At 42.9% G+C, this 12,977-nt stretch overlaps 1 protein-coding gene across 1 annotated transcript in view; it reads left to right on the top strand.

The window, feature by feature from the left end:
• Positions 1-12,663, top strand: part of SPEF1 (sperm flagellar 1) — an 85,842-nt gene extending 73,179 nt beyond the window's left edge. Inside the window, exons 6-7 of the mRNA XM_030192552.1 lie at positions 2,026-2,134; positions 12,250-12,663. Coding sequence (XP_030048412.1) covers positions 2,026-2,134; positions 12,250-12,357 — 217 coding nt within the window. The 3' untranslated portion in view covers positions 12,358-12,663. The remainder of the gene's footprint in view (positions 1-2,025; positions 2,135-12,249) is intronic.
• The last annotated feature ends 314 nt before the right edge of the window (positions 12,664-12,977 follow it).

The following is a 12,977-nucleotide window of genomic DNA, read 5'->3' as shown; positions in this document are numbered from 1 at the left end:
TGTGTTTGAGGGGGTACCTTTTAAATAATATTCACCCAGACAAGGAGTCTCAAAAGTTGCTCTGTAGACTGTTTTTCAATGGCGAGTGCACTTTTTTGTCAGTTTAGGTATAGCAAGGTGGCAGTTCAGGATTCAGTACATAAAACGGGTATCTCAGAACTTTGGCAAATGCAATTACCGAGTCTCTTTTTCAAATCACAGCTGCCTGTTAGTAATCACCAGGCAAAATCTCTTCTCTTTATTTGCCTTCTGATGTCTAAGCTCCCAGCATGAATGCTGCTGCTGCACAAACAGGAAATTTGCTTCTCTCTATCTCTGTTGCACACATCTGAGTATTACTGATACGTTGCCAGGGTTCAGCTCTTGAAGGATGGATTCTGTCCTCCAGGCTTTCTTCACAGGGAAGACTCTCCTTCCTCTTCTGCTTTTTTCACTGGAGCCAGTGCAGAAAGCTACCATGGGCAGAAGCAAGCAGTTAACGAGAAGTCTATGAACATGTTACTAGGCACGTGATGCAGAAAGGTATTGAACAGAAGTTAACTTGTGCACAGCATATTAAAATGAATGGCAAGCAGCCTATTCGCTATTCTGCCCTGAGTACAGAACTGCTGCAGAAGACTTTAAGGCGAGCACAGCATGGGAACCTGAATGCCTGGTCTGGGGAAGCATATGACAGTTAGCTTACCCTTCAGCAGCAGTTGCAAAGGGGCAGAAAAGCTAACAGCACTACCCCCTCCCCCGAGAACCCAAGACCCAATCCCACCCCAAAATAACTCTCTGATCCCTCCTGACTCCCCCCCCCCCCCCATAAAATAGAAAAAAATTATCCCTGGTGTCTACTGGCACCCCTAAACTTCACAATCCCCACCCAGGCCCCAATATCCCAAATACTACATGCCCTTGCCAGAGATGACCCCCTGATCATCTAACACCCCCCTCCAAAACAATTAGCCCTGGTGTCTAATGGCATCCCCAATCGCCCATTACCCCTCCCTACAGGCTCCTCAGACCTCCCCCCCCCCCCCACCCCCACCCAATGTACCATGAAAAAGAGACAGGAGCTATGCCCACTCACTCCTTTCCCTGCATCGCCATCTTCAAAAATGGCAGCTTCTGACTCCACATGGTACGTCCTGGAATAAACCATGCGGGATCAGTCTGCCAAAGAAAGGAAGATTTCCCTTATTTGGTAGTCTGGGTGCAGACTTATCCCCTTGTTTGGCACACTGACTCTATGCGGTGTGTCCCAGGATGCACTGTATGGGGAAAGGTACCACCATTTTCTAAAATGGAGGTGCAGAGGTAGGAATGAGTGAGCATCACTCCTGCTTCTTCTGGAAGATACACTGGAGGGGGGTACCCTGGGGGAGGGCTTGTGAGGGGCTAGGGGTGCAACTAGATACCAGGGCTATTTGTTTGAGGGGTTGGGGAGGATTGGGAGGTCTGAGGATCAGGGGTCATCTTGAGGAGTTTAACTCGGGGGGTAATGGAGGATTGGGAGAATTTTGGGTTTATGGAGGTGGCCCCCTCACATAGCAGTTATTTTTTAAATGTCTCCCTTACTATTAGCGCATGAGCGAATCAGAGCTTATACACTGACAGGAAGGGGATATTTTAGCAATGAAGCAGTAATGGGATGGAGGGAGATTTGAACCTGGGGGCGGGAGATATTGGGTCTTTATTCAGTGGTGTAGCTGCTGACTTCCTTCCTCCTGAGACAGTACGAGGAGGAAGGGGATGGCTTTGGCAGCAGAGTTTTTCAACTGGCAGGGCTTCGGAATACCTGCCAATAAAGGTACGATGTCTAATGTGGGGGTGGGTGGAGGGAGAGGAAATGAGTGGTACACCATCTACCCCGGGCCCCCCTGTATACCCTTGTGCCCCCCCATGGACTGCTGGCCACACCCTTACCTTTAATTGTATGATAAATCATGTGATTAAAATTTTTAATCTAAATGCAACCCTAATTATAAGCACTGGATAACTTGTCTACAAATATTTTATGCTTCTTTTTTTCAATATAAGCAAAGGTCAACATCAGGGATACACACAGACCATCCATGGTGACACAAGTTTTCGTATTCAGCTAGCAGAGAAAGAGCATGCTCTGCAAGAGACACAGGAGGCTGTTCAGGTAAATAGAACTCCTTTCTTTTCATAACTTATGTAAAATTAACTGCATACAAACACAGTGACAGTAGAACCACATGACAACTGCTTAAGTAATCACAAGCAATTAGTAAACAGGGGTTTGTGTTCTTTAACTTTGTACAGGGTCAGGCAAAATAATAAAAATAATCCCCTAGAGTTATTTGCTGTTTTCTCAGCAGCCGCTTGGAATTTCAAAGTGAAATTTCACAGCTTTATGTGTTGTTATTATCTATATTTATGTGCTGAGTGGAATGAAATTATCTTTATTAATAATAATAATAACAATAATAACAATAATAATAATAAAAATATGCTGCTACCCAAAAGGTCCCATTAGATTTCCATGCGGTTTACAGTCCTCAGGAATCCAGGCAAGCCCCGGAGAATGCATTATTAAAAATCATAGCAAAGTTATAGACTTTTAAACATGACTATCCAGCAATTTTTGTGCATTCAAAAATGTTTGCACTGTAAAACTACCATTATTTGAAAAAAAAAAAAGGGGGGGGGGTACCAGCCAAGGAGATTAGATAAAAACAAGAGACAAGATGACATCAAAAAATTGAAGCCAATTAGGTTAGTCTGTGTTTCCCCTTTCCTGCGCAGCTGTGATTTTGCTTACACTCAAAACAAAGCAAGCAGACCTATGAGCTGCTGCATCGACGTTGTCGTTCTTTATTGTAGGCAGCATTTTTATTTAATCTCACTTATATTTTCAAACATGCTGGCTTGTGCAGCATATGGATGTACACAGAGGAAGTATAATAACAGAATAACTTTTCATAGGTATAGTAGTAATTTATTGTAAAACATAATCAGTGTGTTATTTGGAGGGGCTGGTTATAGGGACAACCTAGCACTGTTATATTCGTGTAGAGATTTTTTTTTTCTCCTGGTAAAGGGCCACTAAAACAGACATCATGTTATAAGAATCAGGTGCTCAATATTCAGAGTTTCTATCTGTTTGTTTGTTTATTTACATATGGCATTTATATCCCACATTAAACATGAATTAGGTTGAAACCTAGGAGGATTTCAAATCTTTTTTTTTCCTGTGCCTACATCAAAAGAAAAAGATGGCATGTGGGAGCTTGCTCCTTTTGTTTTGTGGATTGCAGTGGTATGTTATAAAAATACACTTGCCTTTTTATTACTACTATTTCATAGAGAGGTATTAAATAATAAGGGAAAGGCTTCCTTCTTGCAGAAGTTCTGTCCAGTGTCAGAAATGTGCCAGCTGGATGGTGAAGGCACAAGGAAAGCAAGTTTGGTCCAGTGAAGACTAACTCAAAATAACCTGCTCCTTAGCTGGGCTCTAGTATTATCATATTGAAAACATGACCATACCATGCCTCTATGGTTATGTTCCACTAATAAGTTAAACGATTAACTGGCTTTCTTGAAAGGATTATATAAACTTTGGATGCATGACTAGGGACACAAACATACACTTATTTATTCACTATCACAATTACTCATGTATTGCCACAAAACAACCTTTTAGGGTGGATAGTGTTTACAATGAGCTCCTTTTATTATCAACCAGGTAGAAGAGATAAGAGTTTTCAGTTTTGGCACAGTATAAGTCAGCACAAAAACAGAATATAAGAAAACCAATGGACTGCATTAGGGGCTTTTAGCCCACTAATACATCATGTAACCTACATAAGAAATAAAGGAGAGAATGGGGAAGAAACGAAAGGAACAGGGAAATCAGGGGAGGGAAGGGAAGGGTGGATGTGTCCAAAAGTCTAAGGACCTTGTTTACTGAGCCGCACTAGCGTTTTTAGCATGCGCTAAAATTAGCACATGCTAAACACTAGTCACCCATATGTTCCTAAAAATGCTAGCACGCCCTTAGCGCGGCTTAGTAAACAAGGCCTAGACTTTTGTCTGGGTAGCAATGTTAGAAGCCTATCACAAGCTCCACCCAAAGCCGCAAGCAATTGCTGAACTCAAGGAAGCGCTGCAGATGATCTGGGACAGCCTGCCACAGGGACCGATTGACAAGGCTGTTAAGAACTTCCCAAAGGGACTGAAGGCATATGTTAAAGCTGAGAGTGGAAAATTTGAGCATTCACAGTGACTGCAAAATTCTGACATATTGTTAATTGTATCGTTTGAATGACGTTATTTTACTGTGTTTTAGCTCGAACATTTTTAACGTGTAAGAATTGCTAGGTAGTAATGTTAAAATGTAACATCAACATAGCTTTTAAATGTAATCCGTAAGTATGATGACTAAATAAGTATGTAAAATTTCTCATTGAAATTCAAAGTGATTGCTGAGAAAACAGCAAAAAACTTTAGGGGGTTACTTTTTTTCGCCTCACCCTGTATATCACAAATCAAGACTAATAAGAGAAAAGGAAATAAAGAAAAGAGAAATTCACAATTTGCCATAAGGCAGTGATTCCCAAACTTGATCCTGGAGGCATCCCAGCCAGTCAGGTGTTCAGGATATCCTCAATGAGTTATTGTGAGAGATATTAGCATGCACTGCCTCCACCCACATGCTGATCTCTGTCTTGAATATTCATTATGGATATCCTGAAAACCTGACTAGCTGGGATGCCTCCAGGATCAGGTTTGGGAATTACTGTCATCAGATCTTTTGTTTTGTTTTATTGGGTTTTGTGTTTTCATTTACTGAATGTTTTCCATCAACAAGCACAGTTGAGTCAGGCAGAGATGTAATAGTTCTCCCAAAACTCAGGGCTTAGTGTAGAGTTTCAGCATGCTTGGTGCTTCTTGCATGCAGCTCTCTTGTTTGAATAAGAGATTATTACCTTTGAGTGTTTTCTGACATTGTTCATCTTCATCTGTCTTCTTTAAAAAAAATGTATTTTCCAGTCAATATTCATCAAGTGGCAGTCGGTGTTTATCAGTGCTGGCTAAATTAGACCAAGATATTCAATTCTAGGCCATGTGGAGGCCCTGGCATTGAATATCCAGGCATGACTAGGTATGTGCTGGAAGCTGACATATGCAGGTGCCACCAATATTCAGCTAGAACCTGCATAAGACACTTACCCCTGGATTCTATATAGCACAACTGAAATTGCACATGCAGTTCCAGTCATATTCTGGATTTGTGCACACAATTTAAATACTTAACAAGCCAATCAGTGCCGATAATTGCCACTTAACAAGCAATTATTGATGCTAATTGGCATTCATTAGAATTTACGTGCACAACTTGTTAAGCGTATTCTGTACTGTGGTGAGCGTAAATTCAAATGTGTGCTGCCAAAAAGGGGGTGTGGAATGGGTGGGCCTTGGGTGTTCTTAAAATCTACACATAGGGATATAGGATGCACCTGGCTCTATGCCTAACTTAGGCGTAGATATTTACATCAAGTTTTACAGAATATGCCTAGGCGGACATATTTTTGCCACCAATTTTTCAGGTGACATATATAGAATCTAATCCTTAGGGGGGACATTATCAAGGTACGGTAAAAGTCAGGGTTGTACTGCATCTTGATGTACTATGGAAGTCACCAACCTGCAGTCTCTTAATCCCACAGGTTGCTGACTCCCTTGTAAAAAGAGCACTGCTTATGAGCCACCTCACATGCAGTAATATTCCATCAACCTGGGAGAATCAGGTTGCCAAGCTGCAGCCCAGTGCTCCAAGTACACATTTTAAATGATCCGGCAACCTTATAAAATAGTTATGGCCAGAGTACCCCCACCCAAACAGACCCCCTCTTGTGAGCATCCAAATCAAGGTCCTCCCCCCCAATAGTGCTTTCCCTAATCACAATCATCCCCAACGTGAACGGTTGATGGTTAATGTTAAAAGGACTAGTAACCTTTTGGTTCTATACCTGTGAAGTGGGATAGAATGGATAGTCATGGCCTGTGATTCTTAATGAAAGCCTGCTAATAGGTTTAGTTCCTAAGTGAAAAAAGTATTTCCTCCTATTCTTGGGCTTATTTAGCATCCCTTTCCTAATAATTCCTTGCTTTTTTGGCCACTGCTGCACACTGGGCAGAAGATTTCAGTGTATTGTCTACAGTGACACCTAGATCTTTTTCTTGGGTGCTGACTGCTAAGGTAGACCCCAGCATCAGGTAACTATGATTCAAATTAGTCTTTCCAATGTGCATCACTTTGCATTTGTCCATATTAAATTTCTTCTGCCATTTGGATATCCAATCTTCCAGTTTCCTAAGGTCTTCCTGCAATTTTTCACAATCTGCATGGGTTTTGACAACTTTGAATAGTTTTGTGTTATCTTCAAATTTAACCCCCTGTTTTCTGATGACACAGCCCATTCAAAGTGAATGGGCTGAGTCGGCATTACCGCACCGAAAGCTGCTAGTGTCCCGTCTGTGGCCGTGACAACCCTCAGACTTACCCTGTTTCTGGGAGTCAGTGTCTGTGCTGGCTTCTGCTTGTCTCTGTGTCTGTGTCTCTTAGGTTCTCTCTGGCTCTGTGTGCTGATTGCCCTACTGAACCTCACCTGTGTGGGCTTTGCCTCTTCCAAGATGGCTGCCGCCTCCTCCTCTTTGCCAGTATCCAAGATGGCCCCCGCTGTTCCTTCCTATGGGCTGACTGCTCTGTGTGTCAAGCCTCTGTTTGGTTGCAAGGTGATTGCTGCAGCTGTAGCTCTGGTGTTGAAGGGCTTTATTAATCACTTGAAGACTACAGTCCTGGCCTTTGCATCTCATCTAAAGGTCCTGGTGTATAGAGTGCTCTGTACACAGTTTCAGTGTTTGCTCTGTGTGAGTTTCTATGTTTGTTAGACTAGCTAGCTTAGGCACTGTCTGGCTTGTAGCCTGTGTATAGCTTTGCTAGTGTTCTATGTTTGTTTAGACTAGCTAGCTTAGGCACCGTGTGGCTTGTAGCCTGTGCATAGCTCTGCTAGTTCTCTGTGTTTGTTTCCAGTGCATGACTAGCTAGCTTAGGCACCGTGTGGCTTGTAGCCTGTGCATAGCTCTGCTAGTTCTCTGTGTTTGTTTCCAGTGCATGACTAGTTAGCTTAGGCACCGTCTGGCTTGTAGCCTGTGCATAGTTCTGCTAGTTCTCTGCGTTTGTTCCTAGTGTTAGACTAGCCGCCCTTGCTAGCCACTATCCCAAGACTGTGTTTGTTCCTAGTGTTAGACTAGCCGCCCTTGCTAGCCACTATCCCAAGACTGTGTTTGTTCCTAGTGTTAGACTAGCCGCCCTTGCTAGCCACTATCCCAAGACTGTGTTTGTTCCTAGTGTTAGACTAGCCGCCCTTGCTAGCCACTATCCCAAGACTGTGTTTGTTCCTAGTGTTAGACTAGCCGCCCTTGCTAGCCACTATCCCAAGACTGTGATTGTTCCTAGTGTAGACTAGCCAGCTTAGGCACCGTCTGGCTTGTAGCCTGTGCATAGCTCTGCTAGTTCTCTGTGTTTGTTCCTAGTGTTAGACTAGCCGCCCTTGCTAGCCACTATCCCAAGACTGTGATTGTTCCTAGTGTAGACTAGCCAGCTTAGGCACCGTCTGGCTTGTAGCCTGTGCATAGCTCTGCTAGTTCTCTGTGTTTGTTCCTAGTGCAGACTAGCCAGCTTAGGCACCGTCTGGCTTGTAGCCTGTGCATAGCTCTGCTAGTTCTCTGTGTTGGTTCCTAGTGACAGACTAGCCAGCTTAGGCACCGTCTGGCTTGTAGCCTGTGTAAAGCTTTGCTAGTGTTCTGCGTTTGTTTCCAGTGCATGACTTGTTAGCTTGGGCACAGCTTAGTTGTTAGCTGGTGTATAGCCTTCCAAGTCTCCTGAGTTTGCTCTCTGTATGTTCCTGTGTATGACTGGTTTGCCTGGGTATAGCGTTCCTATTAGCCTGGGTACAGTTTACTAGTCATTGTGTTGAATCCTGCCGACTGCCAGAACCCGGACAGTCCCTGCTCGTCTGCCTTGCCTTCGCCTAGGTGCCAGGGGGCACTCCTGGATCTTCATTCCTGCTGTTCCTGTAAGTCCTACCGGCTGCCAGAACCTGAGGGCTCAACCCTCGGGGAAAGGCAGTCAAGTGTAGGTGAAGCCTAGGTCCAGGGTGTTCCAGTTCCGCGGGTTCCGCTCCAGTGTGTTCCAGTCCAGCGGGTTTCACTCCTGTATGTTCCAGTCCAGTGGGGCCACTCCAGTGTGTCCAGTCCAGCGGGCCCCACTCCAGTGCGCACCCGTCCGGTGCGTTCCAGTTCCGAGTGTTCCGGTGTAGAACTCCAGTCCGGGGTTCCGGGCCAGTCTTGTTTCATCTCTACCTGGAGGGTGATTTTGCCTGCCACTGCCGCTCCACGGTAGTGGCCTATGGACTCACAAACCCCGCGCTCCCGGGGAAGAAGCCTGAAGGTATGCCAAGGTCCTCGAGAGCGCGGCAAGCGCGAGAGACGCGACAGCTAGTGCAGCTTTGTAAACAAGGGGGTTAATCTCATCACTCGTCATTCCGATTTCCATATCATTTATAAATATGTTAAATAGCAGTGGTCCCAGTACAGATCCCTGTGGCACTCCACTATTCACCCTCCTTCATTGAGAAAAATGCCCGTTTAACCTCTGTTTTCTGTTCAATAACTCATTCCTAATCCACAGAAGGACATTAATTCTATCCCATGACTTTTTAATTTTCTCAGGAGTCTCCCATCAGGAACTTTATCAAAAGATTTCTGAAAATCTAGATAGAATCCGGGGAATGGTGCATAGGTATACTCTATGCATTTACATGCATATGTGTGCATGTATGCATATATATGCTAATCATTTAGGCAAGCTGTCGGTGCATAAACATTTGTGCCCACTGTATAAAATTACCCCCAGAGCATTTCAGATTTTTTTGGAATGAAATCTAAAACTAGCTTATATTTGTTAAAATTTATCTTTATTGGTAAATTTCATTTGTAGTTTATCCTGCTTTCATTCTAGCTCTCTAAAGCTCCTCCTCTGGTCTGGAAATAATCATTTATCCATCTCATTCTAATTCTTTTCAACCAAACAAGTTGAAAAGAATTACACAAAAGGGATTGAGGATGTCTATCTGTCTGTCCAGGAGTCAAATAACTCTGAAAATATAGTAGAATGGGATGAAACTTGGCATGAGGGAACACCCAGTAAAAAGACAAAACAAGAGTACAAAAATGGACCAGAGATGCACCCCCCCCCCCCCCCCCAAAAAAAATGGCCCAGTGGAGTTCTATGGGAGAAGGAGCACCAGGTTCTATAGCATAGAAAAATTAATGAAATGGGATAGACATGTGGGGAAAAAAACATAAAAGGCTCTCAGGTAGCACTAGTTAAATCTAGAGCTGGATCCAAATTATTTAAAGGGTGCAAAAAATTAGGCTCACAAGAGTCATGTATGCATATAACTAAATTAGCTAATTGGCACAAAATTGGCATTAAGTACCCTTAATTAGCATCAACAAGCACTAATTGGCACTAATTTGTGGTTATGCGCATAAATGACTTACGCTCCTATTCTATAAACCTAGCACCTAATTTCTATGGCGTGCAACTCCAAGGGGGCCATAGACATTTAGAAGGGCGTGGGCAGGTCCGGGGTGGGCTGAGCAATGAGGTGCTAAGTTAGAGAATATTGTTAGTTCCATGCATAACTGCCAATATTTGGGCCTGAACATTTATACCAGTTCTAGACATGGTGTAAGAACTTGTACCTAGAGTTTAGGCAGAAAAATGCTAACTTAATGCTAGTATTGTCTAATGGCAACTACACACAATATTGCCATTATAGAATTGGTGCTTAACGCCCAAATCTTTGGAGCTGAGTTTTAGTGTCCTTTACTGAATTGGGCCCATGGAGTTTATAAATGGGCCAGCTTAGACTGGGGGTTCCAGAGAAATATGGCCCACTGCATTTCTACATCATAATAATGAGTTCCAGCATCTGTAGCACAGATAATTACATACAGTAAAAAAAAAAAATAGCAGTTAGAAAATTCTTCCTTTCAGACTGTCTTTCCCCATTTTCTACTCTCCCAAACCCCAAAATTGCCCGCCACAATTGCCCCACCATCCCACAAATTGCCCTACCCCAGAACCTAACACCCTACAACTGCTCTGCCACCCTGCAAATTGCCCACACCCTCAAAAACAACTCCCATAACTGCCCTAACTCCCCACAAACTTTTGTTGCTCCCAAAAACTATCACTACAACTGCCCCACCACCCTGTAAGCTGCTCTACCCCCTTCAAATACCCTCTTTCAACTGCACCACCACCCTGCAAACTTCTCCAGCACCCTACAAACTATGCCATTCTCATAAACTGCCATGCCACTGAAAACTACCCACCAAAACTGCCCCACCACCCTGCTAACTGCCCCCCTAAAAACTACCCCCACACAACTGCCATGGCTCCACAATTACATCACAAGCCTACAAATTGTCCAACCCAAAAAGTATCCCACAAGTGCTCCACCATCCTGCAAACTGCCCTGACCCCCCCCCCCCCAAAGTACCCACTGCAACCCCCAGCTACCCTCTGCAGATATAACACATGCAATGCAAATAGAAAACACATGCAGTGGGGTTGGAAAGAATTTTATGTGCCATGCTCTGCATCCTTTACTCACTTGTTTCATGTAGAACTTGTACTGATGTTTTTACTTTCAAGAAAGTGTTTTGTTTCTGTTTACATCCATTGAGAAGTTTTTGTGGACTCGGCTTTCACCTCATTCTGCCCCCTATTTACTAAATTGTGCTAAAGTTTTTCAGCTACCCATAGTAATATCCAAAATTAATGTGTGGTAACTTCAGAATTATTGCATTCATTGTCTGGAGTTTTCCCAACATTTTTTAAAAAGACAGCTGTATAGTTACAGTAGTAATTTTTCTCTGCATTATGCTAACTGCACAGCTGAGAATGCATTTAGCTGCACCATTTGAAGTGCGTTATCTGTAAGGTGCAGTCTGTTTCCATTTCCTACCTATTGCCCAAAATGGCATTTATCATATTAAGACTTAGGGGCCTTTTTTACTAAGGTGCAGTAGGCCTAATGCAGGCTTACCGTGCACTAAAAGGGAACTACTATGGGATGTGCTGAGGTGTCCTGTGGTTATTTCCTACTCAGCACATGCTGATGCCATGCTGGAAAATATTTTGTGTTTTCCAGCATGGGACGTGTGCCCATGGTTGGAGAGTAGGTGTGCCTGTGCTAATTGGGTAGCACAGGCACATTACCATGTGCTACCTGATTAGTGTGGGAGCCCTTACCGCCTCCTAAATAGGTGGCAGTAAGGGCTCCCATGGTGATGGCCATGTGCTAATGGGAAATAGCATGTGGTCATTACAAAGAAATATGGAAGGCGGCCATTTTATCACTATGCTAAAAGTAGCTGCAACACACTGAAAACCCATAGGCTTACACCAGTGCTGACCAATTTTTAGCGTGGCTTCGTAAAGGGACTCCTTAATGTAGTACTTAGTGCAGCACCATATTGTTACAGTGCACTGAGGGGTCCTTTTACTAAGGAGTGTTAGAAACTGGGCCTAGTGCATTTTAACATGGGACTTTCCAGCCTGCTAAGCCCAGGTTCAGAGTGGCACCTTTTAAAAACATTTTTTTTTTTTTTTTATTTTGCAGACCATGCACTGTTGTCATTAGTGTGCAGAATCTGCACAAAGTTAATGCTGGAGACATTAAGTGCTCCCATGCAGGGGTGTACTGACAGTGATCTAAGTCTCCAGGCAGTGAAGGTCATTGGACTCCCCTGGCCGCTGCCCGCCTGCTCTCACATTAAGTCTGTATTATCCAGTTAGCACGCATTAATCAGAACGCACTGGCTGAATAACACCCATGACATGCTGCCCCCAAAAAATATATTTAAAAAAAAATGCATGCTTAGTGTTTTGCAGTAAGCATTTTCCCAGTTGTTAAGCATACATTAGGGCTTAACAACCTTTAGTAAAAGGACCTCCTAAAAATCATATTAGGCCCCCTCAGTGTCTTAGAGATCCTGTGAGTCACAGTCATACTTATTCTATTGGCAATAGTGCAAATCATGTGAGAAATATTTTGGTACAGGATTGACAGAAACAGTGTTGGATGAACATTGACATTCATCCGCAACCACTTTTTTAAGTAGCGTAATTTAGATTTTAGTGTTATTCTTTTGCAGATTTTGCAGCTGAAAGTGCGTAGACTTGAGCAACTGCTCCAAATGAAGAACATCAGGATTGATGATCTGACCAGGAGGCTACAACAGGCAGAACAGAAATCAAAATGAGGAGCTCTTATTCTACCCATTTACCTGCACCAAATAAGATTTCTTAAAATGTGTGCTTTAAGATATAAACACAGTATATTAACATCATATCTGATATAATGATTCCTGAGTCAGTGATAATTAATATAAATACATAAGCTAAGAGGAATGGAAAAAAGAGTGTTACGACAGAATGCCATTTTCTGCACAAGATGCATCTGTTTGGCAGTCAGAACTGTCCTCTTTTCTTTTATTGATCATTTTTGTTACAGATACTAAAATTTAATTTCTCCAGGATTTATGCTCCAAAGCCATACATAATTTTCTCCAAAGAATGATTTGTTGTGTTTTCATATAAAGAAAAAATATTTCTTAATATCCGGTGTTACCATATTCAATCAGTTTTTGTGGTCAAAGAAACAGTTATAGAGGCTCAAAACATGTTATCTGTAAACTATGGGACCTTGCACGGCATTGATGGACTATAAATCCTTGTATGACTTTTTATTTATGGCACTGCTAAAAAAAAATCGTATTTTTGTATTTAATGAAGATGAAGCGGCTCATTTTCAAAGCACATAGACTCACAAAGTTACATAAACAATTCTTACAGAACACTGTAGGGGTAAATGTACAAGGGT

Source organism: Microcaecilia unicolor, chromosome 2, assembly GCF_901765095.1.
Source record: "Microcaecilia unicolor chromosome 2, aMicUni1.1, whole genome shotgun sequence".
Classification (NCBI taxonomy): Eukaryota; Metazoa; Chordata; class Amphibia; order Gymnophiona; family Siphonopidae; genus Microcaecilia; species Microcaecilia unicolor.
Note: the sequence above shows the minus strand (reverse complement) of the source record. Positions and strands in the feature narration are given on the sequence as shown.